General features: G+C 41.6%; 2 protein-coding genes across 3 annotated transcripts; both read left to right on the top strand.

Moving 5' to 3' along the window:
- The first annotated feature begins 1,524 nt into the window (after window positions 1-1,524).
- Window positions 1,525-3,507, top strand: polr1h (RNA polymerase I subunit H). Of its 2 annotated transcripts, none has more exons than XM_076106233.1 (5): window positions 1,525-1,684; window positions 2,082-2,201; window positions 2,516-2,619; window positions 2,700-2,809; window positions 2,893-3,507. In XM_076106233.1, exons 2-5 carry the CDS (start codon window positions 2,084-2,086, stop codon window positions 2,915-2,917), a joined length of 357 nt encoding a protein of 118 aa, XP_075962348.1. In that variant the 5' UTR covers window positions 1,525-1,684; window positions 2,082-2,083; the 3' UTR covers window positions 2,918-3,507. The 2 variants fall into 2 exon arrangements, with proteins under 2 accessions (XP_075962348.1, XP_075962349.1); XM_076106234.1 differs by lacking the exon at window positions 1,525-1,684 and adding an exon at window positions 1,691-1,835.
- Window positions 3,508-6,010: 2,503 nt separating this feature from the next.
- gtf2h4 (general transcription factor IIH, polypeptide 4) lies at window positions 6,011-20,413 on the top strand. The gene is made up of 14 exons (XM_076105782.1): window positions 6,011-6,150; window positions 6,480-6,598; window positions 6,672-6,776; window positions 9,352-9,483; window positions 9,707-9,892; window positions 11,008-11,116; window positions 14,009-14,077; window positions 14,202-14,285; window positions 16,425-16,593; window positions 17,634-17,764; window positions 18,585-18,632; window positions 18,713-18,791; window positions 19,511-19,572; window positions 20,071-20,413. The coding sequence occupies exons 2-14, from the start codon at window positions 6,483-6,485 to the stop codon at window positions 20,176-20,178; spliced, it is 1,398 nt and encodes a 465-aa protein (XP_075961897.1). The 5' UTR covers window positions 6,011-6,150; window positions 6,480-6,482; the 3' UTR covers window positions 20,179-20,413.
- Window positions 20,414-23,610: the final 3,197 nt, after the last annotated feature.

Genomic DNA, 23,610 nt, shown 5'->3' with positions numbered 1-23,610 from the left:
TAATGTGAAAATGCCCAAGGGCCAACAGTCCCTGCTGACATTATTTTAAACAATACAAGTAGCCTATACATACATTGTTATTTAATCATTTTATTTTCAATGACAGCAAATAGCAATGTAACCAAATGTAAGCATTCATGTGTGAACACATCTCAACAACTATTCTGCCTTTCTTTCACATCTTGAAAGTCAGATAACACAAAGAACAAGCCATCTAAAAGCTAATTACATAGAAACCAATCAATATTCTCACCTCAAGACAATCTTAAATATGACTTAGTGAGGGTAATGAAAAGTTGTCTCACATTTAAGTTCAACACACATGAAACAGGCCAACGAAACAAATCAAGTTGTCTCTTAGTATGTGATGATAGCTCTTCAGTGTTACGAGCCAGGCAAACATTAGCAAACTCGGTCTTCTTCTCGGGGCAATTATGTTTTCTGCTATTTTCATAACAGTCTTTGATAAACTTTGTCATGTTTAGCAATTACCATGGCCACTTGGTAGCTTACTTTGATGATGTTTTCATGTGAAAAGGACCGCTGCTGTGAGGCCAAGTTATCTTGGAGTTGCTTCACTTTTCTAGCACGGTCGCTCTGATAGCTTGTTGTAGCATTAGCATGTTTGGTCTCGTAGTGTCTCTTTACATTATATTCCTTAAACAAGGCAACAGTCTCATAACTAATTAGGCAGACACAGTTGTTTCGGTTTTCGGTGAAAAAAATATTGCGATCTCCACCTCTCCTGGAAGCCGCGGCCCTCATTATCGACTTTCCTTTTTTTACTTGTCGTAACATGACAGGTCAAGGGTCAGAGCCCATTTCAAACAGCCAGACAGTTACAGAGTGGTGCTGCCACCATGAGGTAAAAAGAGGAATTGCATGTTGAATTTGTATGATTTATTCATTCCGTTTTGACTGTGCTGGCGGGCCATAAATAATGCATTTTAAGACAGAAGGTGCGGGCCATATAAAATCTGACCTCGGGCTGTGATTGGCCCGCGGGCCGGACTTTGGACATGCCTGTTATATACAGTCAATGATCTTTGTCAACAGAGAATTATCTGTCTCCTCCATTTTCAGCCAATCACGTGAGCGCACCCTCACGAGGTTACACCATGGCTTCCACACTGCTCAGGGCTCCACTTCTGACACGTGACATTCAAAGAGCGGGGGTTGGTTCCAGTTCATTCTCTAACCAGACACATTAGAACATTGTTTAATTAATAGATCTAGTTGCTTTGATCACCTCATGATAACAATCATGTTGCACCATCTGCCAGGTGGAATCATTTGAATTCTCTAGATCACTATAGGTTGAAATTGGTTCTTGTAATATGGACAGCCATACATGGTGTAAGGAGAATAAATGGAAGAGGACAACCTGTCTTATCTTACGACTACTATCAAATGTAGGAGTCGTACCATGTGCTAACGTAGCTGAGCTGTTTAGACAACATGGATATTGAGATTCTGAATCAGAGGCGTAGGTGACCTGGAACGTGCCTGTTGGCACTAGAGCACCCAATGACGTCCCAGAATGCGACGGTGAGGAGCTGAAGGACCCGCAATGTGAGACTGCACAAGCCAAACTCACCGCAACATTATCGACGGGAACGTTTGGTCTTTTCGCGGGAAACTGCGTGTTATTTGTGGGTAACAACGACATTTATACATGAAAGCGGTGAGTAAAGTCATCTACATTATATAAGTGATGATGTGGCTAAAGTTAATATCACGTTAGCTTTAGCTAAAGGTTGCAGATTTGCTCCAGTTCCTGCCACGTGCTAAAGTGACGCGCTCTCTTCAATGTTGTGCTTTAAATTCTTAACAATGTGAGTATATGTATAATGTAATGTTATTCTGAAGGTAAGCCTTAATATCTTCAGGACCTTTAAAAAGCGTGACACAACCCGTGAATAGAATCCCTCCACGCGCAGTACTGTAAACATGAATCCACATATATTTAAAACAAAAAGACTAACTAGTCAACAACTTAATTTATTTAACAGTTTCAATTGTGGCCAATATTGCAATTGTGTCTCGCGGACTGTTAACTAAAGAACGCTGCTGTTCTTCAGAGATGTCGTGTTTTGCTGGTGACCCCAACTTCTGCTCGGAGTGTGGGAGCGTGCTGCCTCTTCCTGGGATACAGGACACGGTCCTCTGCCCGCGCTGCTCCTTCTGCCTCCCGGTAGCAGGTACCAGCTCTCTGTGTGTTACTGTCTATCTCTACCCCGTAGAGAGCTCTTCAGCACGGGAGCCACGTAGAAGCCTCCACAGTCCACTCGGACAGTCCCACCTACATGCTTGTATGCAGATGGTTTGGTTTGTCCAGGTGTTAGATTCCGTCCTCCACAGTGGAGATGAATGTTGTTTGGTTTGTGGTGTCCTCAGCTAATGTTTTAGAAGATTGAACAGAAAAGTGCCTTTTAGAAACGATGACACTTGTTCTCGTACAGTCTTCCTTGATGAGGGCACAGATTTGCGTTACATGCATGTCTTTGATCACCAGAGTTCTCAGGCCAGGAGATCCGCTCCACTGTCGTATTCAACCCAGAGGAGCAGTCGTCGGTGGCTCTGAAGGACGAGGAGGGCTCCGAACTGAAGGGCGCTGTGGTAAGAACAGGTGCTCGCTGCCTACTGTGTGTGACCATCACTACTGTACTCTGTATTCATGAGGTACCTGCTCCCTATAGATTGACAGGCGCTGCTCTCGTTGCAATAAAGAGGGGATGGTTTACCACACCAGGCAGATGAGATCTGCAGATGAAGGACAGACTGTCTTCTTCACCTGTATACACTGCAGGTAATCAATACTGTGGCAGTTAATTTGAACATTTGGTGCTGCTGTGTGATCGTTTGCTGATCATTTTGTTTTGGGTGTTACAGGTATCAAGAGAAGGAAGACTCCTGAGAAGAAGTCCAGCTCTCCCTCTCCATGTTTCTACCAGCGTTGGTGTCAGAAGGTCGGGTTCTTTCCCAACTCATGGATCCTAACTAACACTGGGCCCTTCACATTTGGTTTATCTGAAGACGCTGTGCACTTCCTGTTCTTGAGTTATTAGCATTCACACCTTGAATAACGTTTGACAACATAATCTTAACGCAGGGTCGACATGCTGAGTGGACATGTAGTTGGTGAGAGCTGAGTGAGCGACCCAGCAGACCAAGAGGAGCTCAAAGAGAATGTGTAGCATTTGTTCTGGGCACTAGATGGCCTCCCAGTGACACACAGCACTGTTCTCTGCTAAGCCAGGCCACAGATGTTGAGAGAAGATGTCTGATGTAGAGCATGTCAAATCTAAACCCGTCATCAACTTTTTAAGATCCATATATTACAATTTCTACGTAATTTTGCCTCTTAAGCTTTCATCCTAATCAGTGTTTCCTGAATAAAGTGTGTGATGGATGAATGAATGACATGATTATTGAGTGAGCTAGTCTTCATAAACTCTGTTGTCTTTAATGTATTGGCTGAAATAAAGATCCAATGGGCATAAAACACATGAAGCATTAATTCATTACACTACTGCGCTCATGAACTACACGGGTGTTTTCACAGTTTATCAGTGTGCACCAATTTATACATTAGTTGAGTCTGCACTGTGTTCAGGTGCTGAGCTATAATTCTGTGACCTCCATAGATTTGATGCATTGTATAATTCATGATATTTCATATGTGCCTGAAAGCTCAGAACATTTCCAGTGAGTGACGGGTGGTTAAATGTGGATCTGTTGGATCATGATGGTCCTCTATAACGTGAAGAACTCCAAAGATGCTTCTTTTACAGTTAAGATCAGTTCATCTCTGGAGAAGAAACACCAACTCAGTTCAACTGAGGAGAGCAATGCAGTGAACCGCTGTCTGTTTCTGACAGTTCACAGCTGAAGTTATTTCATTTAATGGCCAAATGGCTTAAGTTTTACAATGATGTCGGTTCGCCAAAAAACAACATTCCTCTGCATTGTCTGGACTGCTAACCCAGAGAACTCCGGGAAAAGGCGTGTACGGGACCAACCCGTGCTCATTAGCAAGGCATCAAGTAACTTGGGTGTGAGAATAAGCTGCAAGAGTTACCGGCCACATGCTTCAGCTGTATGTGTGTGTGTGTTAGTGGCAACACTGAGATACAGTAAAGCAGCACAGTCATCAGAGAGGTGCAGTCAGGGACTCAGAACGAGTCCGGCTCTTTTACATGTGTGCATATGTAACGTATGTTACATGTACATATACAGTTTCACTGTTTCAAACAACATGTGTATGGACTTTGTTCCAGGTGTGCTGAATGATGCCGGTGGAAGTTACTACCAAGCCCCCAGGAAGTGTCCAAATCATGTAATTACAACTTCCGGGTCCCTCACTCGGTGCCATGGGGCCCAAAACAACTTCCATTGGCAAAGGGATGTTTGTAGATCAGCAAATAATTTCTTTGAGGGAAATTAACTTTCCAGTACGAACACTTGGACAGTCTTTATTTCAATCTTGATGTCCTAAAAGTTGTCAAATTAGATTTTAGCCTAATCCAGAGTTATTTTCCTCGACATAATGGACTCCCGATCATGTGAGCGAGCCGAAACAGATTCAACAACTACAAATCAAACAAACAAGCGTGTTTCTGAAATACATTTCAAGTTGTGATGGTCATTTTGAATAATATATGGATGAATATATGCATTATGCTTTTAAAACTCGACACAACATACCTACAACAGATATTACGAAGACTAGGTTCTCAGATACTGCGAATTGCTTCTGACAACATCACTGAATTCACCTGAACAGTACAACATGATGTTGTATATGGTATTATTGTAAATCTTCACCACAAAACACTGAGGTAGACGTCACTTGTTCTGTGTTATCATGTTTGGTTCAGGAGATATGATGCAACATACATCATTTGGTTATGGCGGAAATAAAACTTTTTTGTGATGGCTCAATTTCTGAAAATGTTCAGGGCCCCACACTTCACCAGTATACCAAGTCTGATGCTTTTATAATGCTTAACACATCACCTGGACTATAACCCATTGCTACTGGAGCCTCATCAGTTGTAACATGTTGACAACGGGATAAGAGTAGGGAAATATAAAATAATGGATAGACCTGGTAGAGAATTCATTTCTTCGGAAAGTGTTTGTATGACTTTGCTTCTGCTGCTGAGAAAGCTATTTACAAACTGCCCATTAACAGAATCCAGTGGAAGGTTCTGAAGATTCTATCAGAAACAAACTGCACAAAGTTTGTTCTGATGAGAAAATGTGTTATTGTTGTAAAGCTCCTTTGTGCTCTTTATGGTGGAACTATCCGTAGGCACAGCAGATCAGTATGAAGTTAGATCTATGGGTAATTGCAGAGGCATTCAGAATTTGCCCTAATGCTGCATATTGAGTTAGAGGTCAAAGGTCAAATTTTGTTGTCCTTGGTGTAAAGAAAGTGCAACTGGTAGATAGATAATAATCTAAACTTTACAATCATATATGACTTCATGATATTCTGTGGAATTAACCCTCTTTTATACTGACTTTACATGTAAAATGGTGAAAGAATATGGAAACATTGTAATGATGGAGGGATGCAAAAAGGAGTGATAATACATAGACAGCTACCACTGCTGCAATGCTATCATGCATCTTCAAGACATAGACCTTAAAACAAATCACTAGGAGACATGGTACCTCCACATTGGCACAAAGGACAAATGTTAGGGGTCTGGCTCACATCACAAATTCACATTCAAATTTAGAAGCGTCTTATTATCCTGTGTAGCTGTGTGTGTGTGTGTGTGTGTGTGTGTGTGTACTAAGTTATTTTTAATAGTTTGAGTTCTATGGATATAATATAGTGATTGAGTCTGAATGGTCAAACTGAAAGACGTTTTTACTTTTCTTTATTCTGGGTTCATGAATCCTTCATTCTCAGTCCAGCAGGTGGCGGTACTGCGCCCTTTAAGTTGTTCCACCATTAGCATTGAAGATAGCTGAAGAAGAACACGACCAATGAGGACGCTGGTATTATGCCCACGTGACCTGAAAACATGGCCCCACACCGAAAGAGAAGTGCCGTATGACAACAATGCAGTTATTTTGTACTTTAAAATAAATGTGCTGTCAGGAATTCGTCGGTATTTTATTTCCGTCTTCACGGTAAATAATGCATTTGACATACATATTCTTCTAAGCTTATTTCCAGACTTCTGTCCGCTGAAACGTTAGTTGTTCGGTTGTGTCTGTTTTGAATGTAACACATTTCAGATGAAGCTGTTAACACACTGCCTCACTAAATTCAAGTTACGTATCACATACGTGTGCTGAATTAAAGGGTGGTCCAACCCAGTCATACGTTATTATATCACTATGTACTTTGAGATATGACCAAAGCCACAATACATTGTAATGAACGACGTAATCAGGAGGACTGATTCCGGCTGTTGTCGGTGACTATGCCCTGATGCTATTCTTCTTTATCTCGGTAGATAATGAAGCTACGTGTCCAGCTGCAGTGTAAGAATTTGCATGAATACCTGAGAGAGCTGAGCCCTGATATTTTGGACCGACTGTACAACCATCCAGCAACATGTCTGGCTGTCTACAGGTATGATGCTCACGCTGTTTATACAGACATATGGTTCCCAGGACCATTTTATATTGTGTCTGATCTTCTACAGGGAACTCCCCTCTCTGGCCAAGAATTATGTGATGCGTATGCTGTTCCTGGATCAGCCTCTCCCACAAGCAGCTCTGGCATTGTGGGTGAAAGTAGACAGTCAGAAGTAAGTCACTCACCTTGTTGTGTCTTCATTACACCTCTAGCAGCATTGTAAGTGTGGAGATTCCGCTCTTTGTAACATTTCCCCCACTGACCTGTTACTGGGGAGTTTTATTTATGATGACTTGTTTTTAGGGATTAGTGGCGTGCTCGTTCAGGGTTGTAGAGAACCGTCATTGCTCGTTACTCCAGGGAAGTGAAGAAGAGTTGGTTGTAACTTTAGTATATCCAGCAGCAAAAGTGAAGTGCAGTCACTGAGCTGCTGGGACTCAGTCCACAGAACCCTGAAACCCTGCTGCTGCTGCTGCTGCTGCACTGTTTGCTTGTTTATTCAAAGCTTATTAATATTGAACCAGTCACCAAGTAAAAAGTAAAAATTAGATCCAATGAACGCTTCTTGAGATATGCTAAAGTCACAAGCACCTAGACAGAGACTCCTTGCTGTGTAGTTAATGCTGCTACAGCGCCATCTATTGGCCAAATAGCACCACAATTGTTAAGGTCACTCATATCTACATATGTCAACCAAATGAAATCAAATGGTTCAATCCCCAGCTCCACTAGTCCAACCGATACCGAGCACCGATCACACACCAGTGTTTAATCACTAAGCTGTAAGCCTCATTGTGTGGAAGAGAATGGGATCATTATTTGATGGTAAATCTACAAGAATGGATGTACTTGTATTTCTCTTTTCTAGTCTTCCGACCACTCAAAGCTTTAACGCTACATGTCATCATTCATACACTGATGACAGGGGACCATGTAAGGTACCACCTGCTCATCAGGACTGACTAACATTTATACAACAGTCACACACCGTAGGTTCAGCTCCCTGAAGGAAACATCATGACACCAACTCTTTGCCACTTCCTGCAGCATGTTCAGTGGCCCTGCGGGGACAATGAGTAAAAGCTATGAGAAAGCTAACCGTGGTTAAAGACAGGTGGAAAAATATGAGACCCAACATTTTCAATTTAGTGTATTCCAACTCACAGCCTCAGAGATGAAACTGTCTCAACAAATCATCATCATCATCAGCAGGTCCATTGGTCTGTTCTGGAGCCTTCAGTTGTGAGACACTATCTTCTTCAGCAGATGGAATTTGCCTAGTTTTTCTTTTCATATCAATCTCAAATGTGCGTTATGATCGCGGGCTCCCTTCCCTCGCTGCTGGGGGGGGACTTTGTGGTGAGATGGTTTTGTTGATTTCAGGTAACTTTATACAGTATTTGGGTCACGCACACTGGAAAGCATGGAATTCATTTGTTCACATGTTTATGATTTTTAAAAAAGAATCTATCTAAAGAGAAATGGCCTGCTCCTATTTCCACTAACTCATTACAGATATGTCAATATCCTGCAAAAAAACTAAAGAGGAGTTCCAGTTCCAATATATAATGTATATTATAAACATAGAATGGATCGGCCCTTGTCACCAATAGGCTAGCTGATATCTGATATTGGTTTTGACTTTCACGTTAGTTTTCTACAAAGCTCTGTAATGAATGCTGTGTCAGCTGTTGTTTCCAGACAGTCTCCTGCAGGGTTAGGCAGCAGAAGCTGTCATTCCCCCAATAATAGGGACCTGAATGAGGGATGAACCGATCCAGCTTCTCTCTTTGAGTGTCCTCAGATACAGAGAACAGATGTGATATCTCTGCTTGCCTCACTGTGGGGGTGATTTTATGTCAGGTCATCTGAAGCCAGGGAGTTCTGTGGGACTGAAAACGGAGTCGGCCGCCTGCTGTGACTGATTGAATGTAAAAACAGAATTTAATAATGACATTGACAAAGATCAGCCGTGTTGTGTGGTTCATTCCAAGGGTTTTCAGTGCTTGGATGCATGGACCTGTCACACCGCAGTGAGAACAGTAACACAGAGCGCACTGATTCTTTATCAGGTATCGGCCGTCACATGAACGATCCACATTGAACACAGTTTCTTTGTGTCTCTCATGGTGCAGATTTGCTTTAGTGGCCAGCTTCAATCTGATTTAAATCATTTACCTATAATTTATAAACGTACTCCAATTTAAAATGAAATAAGTAGAAATTATAATCTCAGTCCATTTACATGCATTTTGTATGTATGATACATTTAATGCATGTTAGTGTTCAAATGACATGTTGTCTCTTTGCCTCTAGTATCCCATTGCTCCTGTAAAGGTATTTAACTCTTTGTGAAAACAAGATCTTAATGGGCTCAATAACTGAAGTGAGAAGGACTTTGCCCTAAAAGGTCTTGATCATGAACTGTGAATGAGATGTAGGACCTGTTGTTTGAAATACATTGTAAGACTACTAGAGCATAGACAACGCCATCAACAGTGAGATCAAGACTACAGCATGGGACCTGGAGTCAGTCTTGCAGCAGCATGACTCACTGTTGATGGTAAACCAATGAAGGATGACTGTCACATAGTGTCACCACCAGTGGTGTTCTCATAGGCAGAGACATCATTCAGGTGAGAGGAGGTGTGCATGAGCTCTTTAATCACATTCAGTGGACGACTCATTTCCGATAACAAGCACTACACTTCACTGTGACTTTTTCTGTCTTTGGCGTCTCCCTGCAGGGATCATGATGAATGCGTGTCGGTGTTGGCCGGACTCCGCCTTTGGCACAGTCAGCAGCTGCAGGGCGGTCTGCAGGGATACATTTTAAATCCAGTGTTCAAAGACAACCTGAGGATAGCTCTGCTGGGCGGGTAGGTCTGCTCCCTGTGATCCCTCCACATGAACATTCAGCCATGTGCATGTTCGCTGTGTCAGCGGACATGTGGTTGAGGTTCACTTATTCAATGTCTGAACAAGGTTAAATGTTGTTACAGTTATAGACAAGGATTCAGAATGTTAATGACATCTCACTCCCACAGTAACGAAACAAGTCTCTAGCTGTTGTTGTTTGCAGTAAAGACTGTCGGCACACAGGGGCAAAGCATGGGCAGATGAGGGCAGCAGTCTGGGTCCTGACCGCCACGCACGGGACATTGAGAGTCTGGACCGCTACGCCATGGAGCGCTGGGAGGTCATCCTGCAGTTCATGGTGGGTTCTCCCTGTGCTGCTGTCAGCCAGGACCTGGCTCAGCTGCTGGTTCAAGCAGGCCTCATGAAAAGGTACACACTCGTAATAATGGAGACCACTGACTGTAAAATGTCCACTCAGTACATGTCTGGCTCACTTCTGTTAGTCTCTGTCTATGTTTCTTTGAACTTAAATGTTGATGTTAATAGCACTGAAGAACTTCATAGTTCTAAAACGCTGACTTCAGAGATAAGAAGACAAAAGCAGCTTCTCATTTCTCCTTCTGATGCAGCTGAAATGAAACCAGCTGATTTCATCAGCTGTAGCTAGCTAGCTAATTAACATTAGCTCCATGAGTGATTGCAAAGATTTTGAATATGCTTTTGATGACCAACTGGCATAATATAATGCTGGCTCTGCACTGTGATGATGCAATGAAGACTAAGTCCCAGGCACAAAGTCAGCTAGCTCACCAGGTGATGATCCATGTGGAGGACATGGTTAGGTTCATGCTTCATTGTAAGTATTTTCAAACAATATGTGTCACTTTTGTGTGAAAAAAGACTTTGAGGATGAGGACAAATAAATTAATTTGGCAAATTCTTATCAAATAAAAAGCAGGACAGAGCTTCTAATGTTTCCCTGAACTTGATAGAAAGCAGCATCCAGGACTGCCATGCTAACTCCTGTGTTTGGAAGCATTACGCTAGTTAGCACACTAGCATTAGAAGCTTAGATTTGAGCAGGTAAACTCACTCTTTAATCACTTGAGTTGTGTGTTTGGTTTTGGGACACTCTAAACTCTCTCCTACTACAGCCCAGTGCACAGCACTCCACCATGTGCCCGTGATGCCCCACCCACCTCTCCATGCAAACCCAGATCAGAGGAGATGCGTAGTGAACCTGATCATTTGTCTGCAGCTTAACATCATAGAAAAGGGCTGTTCAGAAAGGCCTTTTCAAATGGTGCTGATTCATCACATGAAGATGTCGGCTAAACATTAACGAGCTTTGTTGAATTAACTGCACTTGGCTTACATTCGTAATGACGAACTCCACCCGAAGAGCACATCCTCCTCCATTTATGTTGAATTATGGAAAATCCAAACAGAAGAATGAAACTGAATAAACTCACTGAACTATAGGTTGAATAATTGTTGTGTTAGTGACACAGAAATGTCTTCCTGTCATCTGCTCTGTTTGTCAGTGAGGCAGGAGAGGCGCCCTACATCACGTCAGCTGGTTTCCAGTTCCTCCTACTGGACACAACCTCTCAGCTGTGGTACTTCACCCTGCAGTACCTCAAAACTGCTCAGGTATCTGGGGATCATCTGTTTCTTTGACCTGACTAGCTTTAAATAAGTTGGACCAGAGGTTATCATCCACTTACCATTAAAGGTGCAATGTGTAAGATCTGGCCAGAATTTAAATTTAAAACATTCAAAAGTGAGCTCACATTATCAACAGAATGTGAAGCGGTTACATTGTTGTTATATCAAAGATGTCAGGCCTCAGCCCGTCCTGTCTTCTAATACCATCCATGGTCTGTGTACGTTTGGATAAAATACAAAGTGACAGAAACGAGAAAAGCACTCGTCCCCTCGCCTCGTCCTCACAGCCACCAGGAGACTACTTCAGTGGGTCCCCACCTCCGCAGGGTCTGATCCTGGGGGACAAACTTTCTGTTGCTGCCGTTAAACAGGTTGGACCCAGCGCTCCACCAGCCAGTTGCTTTTACCGTCAACTGAGGCTCTGTCCCCTGGAGCTGCTGCATGCTCCCCTTCTGGCGAAGTAACGAAACAAAAACACAAGTGTCTTGTCTCTGCCCCCCCCAGACCCAAGCCAAAAAACAAAGTATCAAAGCGCGAGGTTACATGGACCGCACAGCCCCGGTTAGTGTCGTATGTAAACACACACGGCTAACGTAAACTAGGCCGACACCACGCGGGAGATTATAAGATAGCAGTGTTATTTTGTCCGGCTCTCACAGTTGCAGCAGTTGGTTGAATATTGTGTATTCTTGCCCTGCTGTTAGTTATTTTTTTTCATAACTGATGACTGTAAATTAAGGTTGTATGGACCCAGTAGTAGAGGTGAAATGCTAACCCTTATTTGTTTGGAGCACATTGCTAGACTACACAGTGCTCTTTAAGGCTCTAGGTCAGGGGTCTCAAACTCATTTTCACTCCGGGCCACATCAGCATCATGGTTTCCCTCAAAGGGCCGGTTGTAACTCTAAGACTGTATAAATGTAACGACTCCCTAACATATTGTTAAATAACTCTCTGCATTTGATTATTGTTTATTCAAGTGTAAAAATATTGTACATGCAGTTATATAAATGTAAAATTATATTTAAGCACATTTCTGTTATTATAAATAAATAATAAATCATTTTAATTTAGGGTGAAGAAACCCACATTACTCTATCAAAGATCAAACTTTTAAAGAAAATAACAAAGACAAATATCATCAAACACAAGTTATTACATTAACTTTGTTCAAAGCTATTTTTGTCACCTCTCTGCATCACTAATGTCCCCGTCGTCGTCCCGTGCATGGCAGCTACATCCAAGAGCTCCTCACTGACAGTCAGGTCTTATAAACACTGATAGATGCTCTGTGTCCGTGTTGTCTGTGCTTTCATCAACAGCTAATGAAGAAGACGAGTACCTGCTCGTCTCTTAGCTAGCTAGTTAGATTGCTGCTAGTTCCTGAACTCGGTCTGCGATGGTGTTTCTTCACAAACTGACATTTGTAAAAGTCTGTATCTGGTCGGAGCTCACCTGCTCACACACCTTTAGCATGCACTGGGCTGTAGCTTTTGTAAATATATTCTGCTGTGATTGCACTCTGCCTTTTAATTCTTGGACAATTTTATGTTTTTCTTGGAGGCTAAATTTAGCTCCGTGTTTGGTGTCAAAATGCCGACGTGAATTGTATCCTTCATCACCGACACGCATCATAACACAGAAGACAGACCCGTTTTTCTCCTTCAAGCACAGACATGTATTCGCTTTCCCATCTTTCATTACATTTTCTTCCCTCTGCATCAATTTTTCTCTTCGTGGACATTTTGGGATTATTTTTCGATCTTTTTCAACTCAATCACTTGTTGGAAAACCTCTTTACGGGCTGTTCCCTCTCCTGTCCACCTGTTGTGATAGTTTTAATGTCGGTACACAGACAACATGCTATCTCATAATTTCAACTTTCTATCTCATAATTTCGACCATGGGGATACTTTTATTTTCAAGTCTAACTATTTTTTTTCCAAAATAAAAAATTATTTTTTATTTTTTATTTTTTTTGCTGGTGGATTCGCGGGCCACATAAAATGACGTGGCGGGCCGGATTCGGCCCGCGGGCCTTGAGTTTGACACGTGTGCTCTAGAGTCTCTGTAGCTCATCGTCATTACTCTGATTCACACTGCTCAAAGCAGAGAACGCTCATCAGTAACATGGGTTGCTGCAGAGAATTCAAAGCTGCAGACTCTTGGGTCACAGTGATCCATTTCTAGGCTTTCTACTTCCTGCATGAGCCTGATCAATGCCCTACTAGTGTGTGGAACGAATACAAAATAGAGGAGGACAAGGTGGGCCTCACTAACCACGAACTGCAGCATGGATGAAGTCATCTGACTGAGGAATGTTCATACATTTCATACATTCATCAGCCGCAGGTGGATTCAGCTCAGTTCTTTTTGTTCTGTCCCTTCTGAAGAATCAATCATGTCCCAGTGAAGCAGGAAAGGAAACTAGCCTAATACAGAAACAATGTTTTCAAATAAAGCCTTCATTACTGCCCCATCAGTATGTGTGTCTCTGGCAGTGTGGAGGAAACAGCACTGAGACCTCCATGTTGACATATTTATATTTACACACAATGTAAGTGAACAGTTGATTAAATACATTAATTGTTAAGGGAAATGAAGAAAAATGATTGCTTGTAGACTCTTAATGTCAAATATCTGCAGAAGTGTTTCAATGATGGTGGTTTAACAGTATGTGAAAGAGTGTGTACGACATGAATCAGGGCCGTGGTAATGTACATGGAATTTACCGTGTGAGCTATACGAGTGGCTTCTAATCAGTCAATGGTGTTTGTTAAAGGCTGAGATTCATTTGTTCATGCCGGCTTTTATTTCATAACCTGCATTTCTCTGAGAATATCTACTGATATACATTTCATAACTTGTCTCTTGCAGTCCAGAGCGATGGACCTGGTGGAGATCTTGTCTTTCTTGTTCCAGCTCAGTTTCTCTACTCTTGGCAGAGTGAGTGCACAGCAGTGTGTGTGTGTGTGCTGTAAAGCAACATGACGATGTCAGCGGTCTGAAAAGTCCTGCTTAGTTAGAGATAGTTTGTTGTTATTGATCATGTGTTGCCTGTGTGCCTCAGGATTACTCAGTGGAGGGCATGAGCGAGTCATTACTCACCTTCCTGCAGCACCTGCGAGAGTTTGGACTTGTCTTCCAGAGAAAGGTGAGGCACTGAGAAGGAGAGGGAGGATCCACTAACACACAAACTAGTGTCAGCACCACTCCTTTACCATCTCCTTCACATGATCCTCATGGGGAAGCTGGGTCACTGCAGCAGTAACACAACGATAGGATACACCCGTACTTGCACCGCAACTAGACAATGAATACAAAAGGTACACTCAATTGAAATAAAAAGGGAGCAAATGGTTTATGTGATTATATGTAAGCAACATCTAGCTCTAGAACATGTTCAAAATACAAGCGGCTCACACAGCATAGTGGCAGCAGAAATGACTGAGGCAATAGACCCTTTTACAGCCGACATCATCCAAAATATGCTCGTGCATGTTGTTAAAAGAAGTGTGGATTAGCCTCAGACATCCAGACGAGTTAGCAAGCTTTAAACGTTGAATTAAAACTGTTACCAGCATCATACATGTCTGCTTGTATGTTCAGTTATCAGAATCATTATTCCAACATCAGACTCGAGTTCTACAGAATTCAGACCGGATCACGACCGTTTCAGAGCAACAGGTGTTTCAGTTGAACCAGTGACCGTGTTAACTGCTGACTCTCAGCCGAATACGTCAGTGGTTGCTCGTAGTGACTTACTTAACGGTTAATAAATAATAAACACAGATGATGTAATGTATGTAAACAGCATTTGGCTGAGAGTCACCAGTTAACACGGTCACTGGTTACACTGAAACACCGGTGGCATCTGTGACTGCAAGCTATTTAACGTGTTGACTACCACTGTCCATTTTAAGACTCGGTAAAGGGAAAGCTCCGAGTCTGTCCTGGTGTTTGACGTTCATGAACAGATAACAGAGTGGATCATCTAGTGACTTGTAACTCGTAATGTCTCTGGTGGAACGTTACACGCTAGGACTCACCAAATACATGTTTATATCTGACATTAGCTAACGTATTCTACCCAGTCACTGATAGAACACGGATCCGGAAAGTCCCTCTGTTTAGGTTGCATTCTCCATCTTCATAGCTGACAAGCTGTTGAACGCCGCTGTACTTCTGTTGCCAATCTGCGTGTTCACACTTACGTAGGGCACCATTGTTTACAGACTGTAAAGGGTTTAGTACCATGTGAAAAAATACCAAGTATGCACATACAGTAATGAAAGTATAAACAAGAATACATGTTAAAGGGGTACTCCTGCGGTTTGGTATTGTGTTTCTATAAAGTATGGAGACTTGCAGCAAACAGATTAAGAACAATGACCGCTGAATCAGGCCTAAATGTGTTTTTATTAAATGAGTTGATTTTATTTCTCACAGGGAATGTATCCTGGTTCTGAAATGGATCCCTTCATACAGGATGGTGTAGTAAGCAGTGAACAGTTAAAGCATTGTTACCATTTGACTGTCTTCCGGGATTCATTGAATTCACAGCACACAATATGCACAAATCTACTGATCCTCTGGTTGGTTGCTATTGATTTTGGCACTAATAGCTCAAACAGGTGAAAAAGACATCTGATTTATGACTTTCCAGACGCAGCAACCAGGGGCGTCGTTAGGCCTAAAATGTTCTTCAGCCCCCCCCAAATAATTTGGCATTATTGGCTTTAAAAAAATATATTTATTTTTAATTTTTTTTATTTTGGTGATGTCATTAAATTTAACTATTGTTTCTCAAGTTATTTATAACATAACATGTTACATATGTGCGTGCGTTCTGGTTTGTATGTTTTCTCCCCCTTCAAATTACAATCCAATAGCCATCATCATACTTAACGATATAAACCCCGGGCACTAGGACCTTGGGGAGGCTGCTGCGCTGGCTTTCTCACTCTGCCAAGTAACGTCTCTCGTCAACGACAGCCAGGATTATAGACAAGGAGTTTAGCTCAAAGCAAATGATGCCTCCCCTTGGGGCTAAGCCCCCCCTTTCTTTGAATCCTAGAAACGCCCCTGGCAGCAACCATCAAGTGACTGATGAATGAATGATGTCATTTTGTAAAATCTACAAGCAGAATTTGCTGAGACAAAGAAAAGACTCATTTATAAAACTAAATATGAAGTGAGTGAAATTAGTTTAGATATAATGCTTATATTCATGACAAGTATGTATATTTATGATATGTTAATATTCTGTAATTCTTCTGTCTATTATCATCAGAGGAAGTCGAGGCGGTACTACCCAACCAGACTAGCCATCACCCTGGCTGCAGGAGTCACTACCACCTCCTCCTCCTCCTCCTCCTCCTCCTCCTCCATCTCCATCCCTGGTACTGGAGACGCAGGCTTCATCGTGGTAGAAACCAATTATCGTATCTACGCCTACACAGGTATGTATGAACACTGGACGCTTTCTGTGCTGCATGTGTTGGGGAAGATTTCTATGTTAATCGGGAGAAGAGAGTTTTGCTCACAAATCAATAACAAAGTCTTCAAAAGATTCAAAGTTGTCTTTTTCTCCATTTATTTGCTTGCAAGGGAAGAGTGCACAGCACAATACGTATTCATCAGCATGTTGTAAAAGCTTCAAAATATGTAACACACAGGCTCCTTTATTTATACAGCAACAAGTTAGATTCAAAGTGCAGCCCCCACCAGGGCTTGTCTGCTGTATCCAGCTGACTTTTCACAGCTTCGATACATTCAAGGTAACATGAGGTGTTTTCAACCACCAGTTCTAATTACTGCTTAGTCTGCACTTTCTTTACTCCATGTAAGGAACAAGTTGTTCCACCACTCTAGTAGTTTTGCTACTTTTTCAGTAGCCATTTTCCTTAATAGATGACACAAGTTTTCGAGTTCACATCGAGGACACAAAGTTCAAATACATATTTTACCATTACACATGCTAACACTAATAAATGAAATAAATACATTTTACACAAGTCCCTATTCAGATGAGACCAGTTTTGAGAAGACTGGGGGACCAGATAGATTGGATTTTGGCAACACCAGCTGGCTGTGTTTCCAAAAAACTTGATCCAAGAGAAGTGTGAACTGCACAACAGTTAAATCATTACAACCAGTGAATAGCACAGACTATCCAGATGTATAGTCAACAAGAAGGGAGAGTTCAGCCCTCTTACTGAGAGTGAGGGGTTCAGGTGGATATCAGTGTCATCTCTATGTGTACAGACCTGGAGTCAGGAAATCGTTAGCTTAGCATACTTAGCATAGACTGGATGCAGGGGTATCCTGGCTCAGCCCAGTGTTCATAAAATGTACCAACACATCTAAAGCTTTCCACTTCAATGTTTCAATGTTTCTGAATGCATTTGATCATGTCTCTGTGAGTAACACACGGCAGCGTTTGTAAGGACGAGCTCACAGAACCTGCACTGACTGGTTGGGGTTTGCGTGTCCCTCCCAGACTCAGAACTTCAGATCGCTCTGGTGGCTCTCTTCAGTGAAATGCTGTATCGCTTCCCCAACGTAGTGGTGGCCCATGTAACAAGGGAGTCAGTGCAACAGGCCATCGCCAACGGCATCACAGCACAACAGGTACTCAACTACTGCACACAATGTACTCCGCAGGTGTGTAGGGGCCAGTAGCATGATACCATAAATCCATTGTAAATACCCTTTATATTTATACATACAAATAGGAGGACTATATATGCTGCCATAATATTGTCCAGCTGGCCCCCAAATGCCTCTTCTCATAACAGTGTATGTGTTGATATTGGGCATGTGGAGCTACTTTAACAATATGTAAACACTGTGTAAAGCATACCTGTCACCTTAATGTATGCCTGAGCCAGAGAAGCTGATACCGAAGAACATATTCAGTTACTGAAGTCTGAGTGAATGCTCAGAGTATGAATGCATGTAAGAGAGGTGACCAGTAAGAGCTGCTAGCTATGTTCAATTCAAAGAACTGATTGGACCCCATCCATCATTGGCCTGTATTTGCACTGTGGATCATCTACTTCTGCTTCACATGTGATGCCACCAAGCTGTTTTTACACTTCTGCTAAAAGCTACAACTGTGCCAGTACTGTGAGATCATTGTCCAGGTAGTATAAAGGATGGGTTCACATTGTGTCAGGTCTGTCCTGTTATTATGCCTCCAGCATATCTCAGATGATAAACGGTTTCTTGGCTATATTTTAAATGTACACTATTTGCATTGAGCTTTTTTGACAATTTATACAAACATGTTAAAAAATACGTTTTGAAGTGTTGGGACCAGAAAAGTATGTGTTTAACAGAAGATGTCTTCATGTCTGTATGCTATGTTATGGAAATGATTCTTACCCAGCTGTATGTGTAGATCACACTTCCATCCAGCTGATTATGTGAGTCTTTTTTTACCCCACAGATTATCCACTTTCTGAGGACCAGAGCTCACCCTGTCATGCTCAAACAGGTACATCCAACTCCCACTGCATTCTAATGTTTGGCCTTTAGCAGGTCTGCAGTGGCTTCACCTCCATCTCTGTGCTTCAGACTCCAGTGCTGCCTCCAACTATAACCGATCAGATTCAACTGTGGGAGCTAGAGAGAGATCGACTGCAGTTCACAGAGGGTGAGTTTATTTTTCAAAGTGGGTGCAAGCCTGGGCAACAGATGTTTGACTGGATGACAGGCCTTTATTTCTATTTTTACAAGTACATTTTGTCATATTTTAGTGACATCTCAGATTTCTGATCTGCTCCTGTTTTCATCTGCACACTTCCTCCATGTTTACCTGTTGTAATGATAAATTCAATATCATGAACATTTCATCAGCACTAATTCTAAGCAGCAACCATCAGCACAAGGCATGAGGCGAAGCGCCTGCACAGAGCCGGTGCAAACATCTGCATAGATCGAAATGAGAGCGTATCTGTTGTGTGAGACATGCGAGTGAAAACCACATCTGATCCACTGTCAGCCTAGACGGGGCTCAGCCAGTTGAGGGCTGTATTTCATTCAATCAAACTTTACAGCAGTGGGCGTTGCAAACACACCTGTTGAAGATTTGCACTCTACTGAGCACCTTTCTACTTACCTTTATCTGAGATCTGGCTTTTATTTGAGAATTTATTGTACTTTCAGCATCAATAACATTACTTCTTTATATTTGTAAAAAATATTTATGTCTTATAAACACAGTTTTTTAAATTTAGAATCCGTTAATTGAGTGGAGAAGTGAATGTGTGTGATTGATTTCTCAGGCGTGGAGGTTGTGACTGACACACAGTATAGAGAGGATGAGTACTAACGTTGTGCTGGCCTTTAACCTCATTCCTCACCTGTCTTCAGGAGTGCTCTATAACCAGTTCCTCTCCCAGGCTGACTTTGAGGTGCTGCGAGACAGAGCTCAGGTGAGATTTTGTTCCACATCTCATCATGACTGAATAATATAAATCTTATTATTAACATTATATGGATTTAATCATCAGTTTAGATGTTTTTTGTCTCTGTGTTCTGCTGTCACTGATCACTGCACTTTTTCACCCTGTTGATGCTTCAATTGCACATTTTATTCATGAATTTCTACCGTCAACAACAGCAATTTTCCATGTTTTTGCAATTTTCCGGTAATGAAATCACACATACACTATAAAAGTATATTCAGATTTGTGTTTCTATATGTTTGTATACTTGAAGGGCAATCTTCAAGGAACACTTTGGTTCATTATAATTTGGGTCTTGGGTTTGGTAACTCTGGCCATTGCTTTATCAGTCATAACTTTGTACTCACCAGTAAGTAATTGCACATGATTGAATATGAGGTGACGGGTACAGCGGTTCCTGTTAGAGGACCTTTGTACCTCTGTAAGTGCTCATACTGTGTGTTTAATGAAGCTGCTGTGGTGCAGGGTCTGGGCTGTCTGGTGTGGCAGGACGTGGCTCACAGGGTGATGGTGGTGTCGCCGCTCGGACACAGCGAGGTCAAGAGGTTCTGGAAACGGCAGAAGTCTAACTAGTAACTGTGACATCACACCTGATGACAGTCACTCCCATGATGTCAGGATTGTCTTGCTGCCACATTGGTTCATTGCTATCAGTGCTATAAGAAAGTGGAGATGATATGATTATTTTTTTATGTTTCATAAAATGATGACTTCCATGTAATGTGGATTAAGTGGTGATAAGAAGAAAATGTACACCTCTGCTCATTCTTCAATAAATGTAAACTTCCTTATGAAGTAGTTATGTAAATTGTCGATGAAATAGTGTCTTTAATACTGTACACAATGTCTAAATATGGATGTGGGTTATAATCTGTCCATTTTATTTAAAGGTACTGTGGTTTGAAATGACTGGTCACAGATGAGGTTGGAGTCGAAGATACATTTTTGTAGAATTCTTTATTGGACATGAATCATGGGAAGAAAAGCACAGTTTGCTGGACTGCAAAATTTCTTCAACTCTGTTAAGAAACCGTAAAAACTTTATACCCTCCCATCACACAGAACGGGGGGGCAGTTTTATGACCACACACGTATGTTAGCCAGTTTAAACTTAGTGGTGCGAACCTGGAAGTTAACTATTTATTCTTTAAAGGAAAGCTGCTGAGCACAGGCCATACATAAGTCCATTATGGAGATATTATGAGAGATTATGGAGAAAACAGGCATGCAGAACATAGATCCCATTTAGACAAGAGTTGACCCCTCTGGGTCTACAGATGCACCTGTTCCACCAGAGTGTGTTCGGTCACACAGAGCTCATTTGTGAATAGTGTGTGTGTGTAATTTTACAACAAAGTGGAAATACATACTAATAAGTTGTGTTGGGCCTGATCATAAGCTACTATAATATTACATACAATGTTATCAATCCTAACATGTATACAGGAGGTATAAAATACCTCCACAGTACCCTGTGGAGTCTTTGACCACTAGTAGCACTGTGGAACAACGTGGGTCCCCATTTCATTAGTATTGAGCACGTGGACCAGTACTCATTAACCCGTTGGTACAAACTCAATTCCTTTCCTGGCCTCCTCTCCTGACGTCTAAGTCTCCACAAGAGATGCGAGTGGAGGAGGCAAGGAAGAGATGTGAGGAGAGAGGAGTCGAGGCAACAAGCATTTAACAAATGAGACATTTATGACACATGGCACAGCTGCATCATTGTTTTGTTAAACAGCTGTTGCCTTTAGGTGAACTCACAACATGTTTTCTTATTTTGGTTAAGCAGTATCTTCCTTCTGGCCCCTCCACTCTCTGGTCTCTTAGTTGTCTCTCTGATTAATGTCCTCCTCGTCTGGTCCCTGAGTATTGGTCCTCTGTTGGCAGGTTTGTTGTGGTGTCATATTCTATCCATTTTGTAACAATGGATTCAATGGTGCTCCGTCAGATCACACACATTGGTTGCACCAGATCTCATTTAGGGGTTTCATAGCAAAGGGTACATATTCACATTTGTTGTTGAAAACCCAGAAGGCTACTGTAGTCAACCAATATCTGAGCTAAGTATCTGACCAATATAATTGTGATTCCTGTTTGTAGTTTTTGTATCCGAGGATTCCCGTTAACTTCAAACCACAATAAGAACCATAAGCAGCAACCATAAGCATAGAGCTGAAACCCAAACTAAATGGGTTCTGGTTCCTGGGAAGTTGGAGGCCAATGGCTTTCTAGAAACAGAACTTAGTTGAGTCCACAAGGAGCCTCAAATGGACTTCCTGTGGACTTTCAAAGAGACCCCTTAGGGAACACTCACATCTGTTGTTGCTTTTTCATTTTTGATGTACAGTCAATAAGTATTTTGACCGTGACACCATTTTTCTAATTTTGGTTCTTTACACGACTGTAATGGATTTCAAATGAAGCAGTCAATATGTGGTTGAAGTGTACACTCTCAGCCGCGATGTAACAAAACTATCACATTACTGTTCAGGAGTTACTGCCATTTTTACATTTTTCAGAGGCTCAAAAGTAATTAGACAATTGTCTGAAAAACAATTCAAAACAGTCCAAATACTTATGGCCCTGACTGTAAGTTTATCATAAGTTTTATATTCCATAATAAAGGCCTAATAAATACCATGAACTCCAACACAATGTGTTCATTTGATGTGAATATAATACTAGCAGTGTTTTACTCTTTATATCAACCATCAAAATGCAGCTCTGACAAAATACTTTGAGATGGTTACAAGGTCCAGACCTCACATTCATAGTTGTATGAGGAGGCAGAGGTCTTAGTAGTGGCTTGTATGCCCAGTAGTGAACCTGTGAATGTCAGGACGACAGCAGGATATTATGACATCACCAGTAGTTTTTAGCCAAATATGGTCCAATATGCAGCCTATGTGTGAAAGCCTCCAGTTTTTATTAATTATGGATGTTTCTGTGAAGTAGGAGACATGGGTCCAGTTGTTAGACTTATGAAATTAACAAGATTTACATATTTATAGATTCTGGATTTTTCAGATAGGTAGGATTAGTTATGCATTTAATAATTTACAAGTAGTTTCTTAAACTTTGTATGAAAGACACTAAAGGATAAATAGCATGACTGAGTGAGTAAGTAAGTGACATCACTTGGCAGTTTTATTTCAGTCTTCCTGACCGGTGCTTTAGCACTGGATATCTATCTCGCATGTGGAGTTGCTATGCCAATAAAGTCTGTGATCATGCTCTAACCTAACCTCATCATGCATTCCTTCCTTATATCTTCTCACAATTGAGGAAACTGATAGCATGTAAATTTGGCTTGTTTTTCGTACACCTGAGGCTATTCAGTGTATTTTTGAATTTCGAAGGAGGGTGGGGGTTGTAGATTCCGAATGGCCGATGTTCTCCGGTCAGTGGTTTGTGTCAAAAGATCTCAAGGATGCCTATTTTCAGGAGCCTATTCCACCATACCACAGGCAGTTCCTGAGGTTTGCCTTTTGAGGACAGGCTTACCAATTAAAAGTGATGCCATTAGGTCTCTCACTGGTCTCACACCTTGCATATTTCCAATGTTTCCTATCTTACCATACCTGGACGTTTTACTTTTTCCCCAACTGTGGAGCAGGCGGTCAGAGAAACAACTACGCTCTTGGTCATGTGAGCCAGCTGGGCCTTACCCTGAACTACAAAAAGAGGAATAAACCCAGATAGAAGGTAGGTTACCTGAACATGGCACTATATATATATATATATATATATATATATATATATATATATATATATATATATATATATATATATTAAACAAGGTGTCAGTAGGTAGGATGGTGAGGCATTATCACATTGTGAGTATTCAGCATTATTAATTATTATAAAACTTATTACAGCACCTAAGCAGGCATGGCCACCATGGGGACAAACGCTGTTAGAGAGCCCTCAGAAGGCTTGGACCAGCTCTGGGTACAGTTCACATTTATTAATGGATAACTTAGAAAAAGGAACATACAAATA

Source organism: Anarhichas minor, unplaced genomic scaffold, assembly GCF_050575085.1.
Source record: "Anarhichas minor isolate MPS153535 unplaced genomic scaffold, ASM5057508v1 ptg000033l, whole genome shotgun sequence".
NCBI lineage: Eukaryota > Metazoa > Chordata > Actinopteri > Perciformes > Anarhichadidae > Anarhichas > Anarhichas minor.
This window is presented reverse-complemented; position numbering and strand designations above follow the sequence as displayed.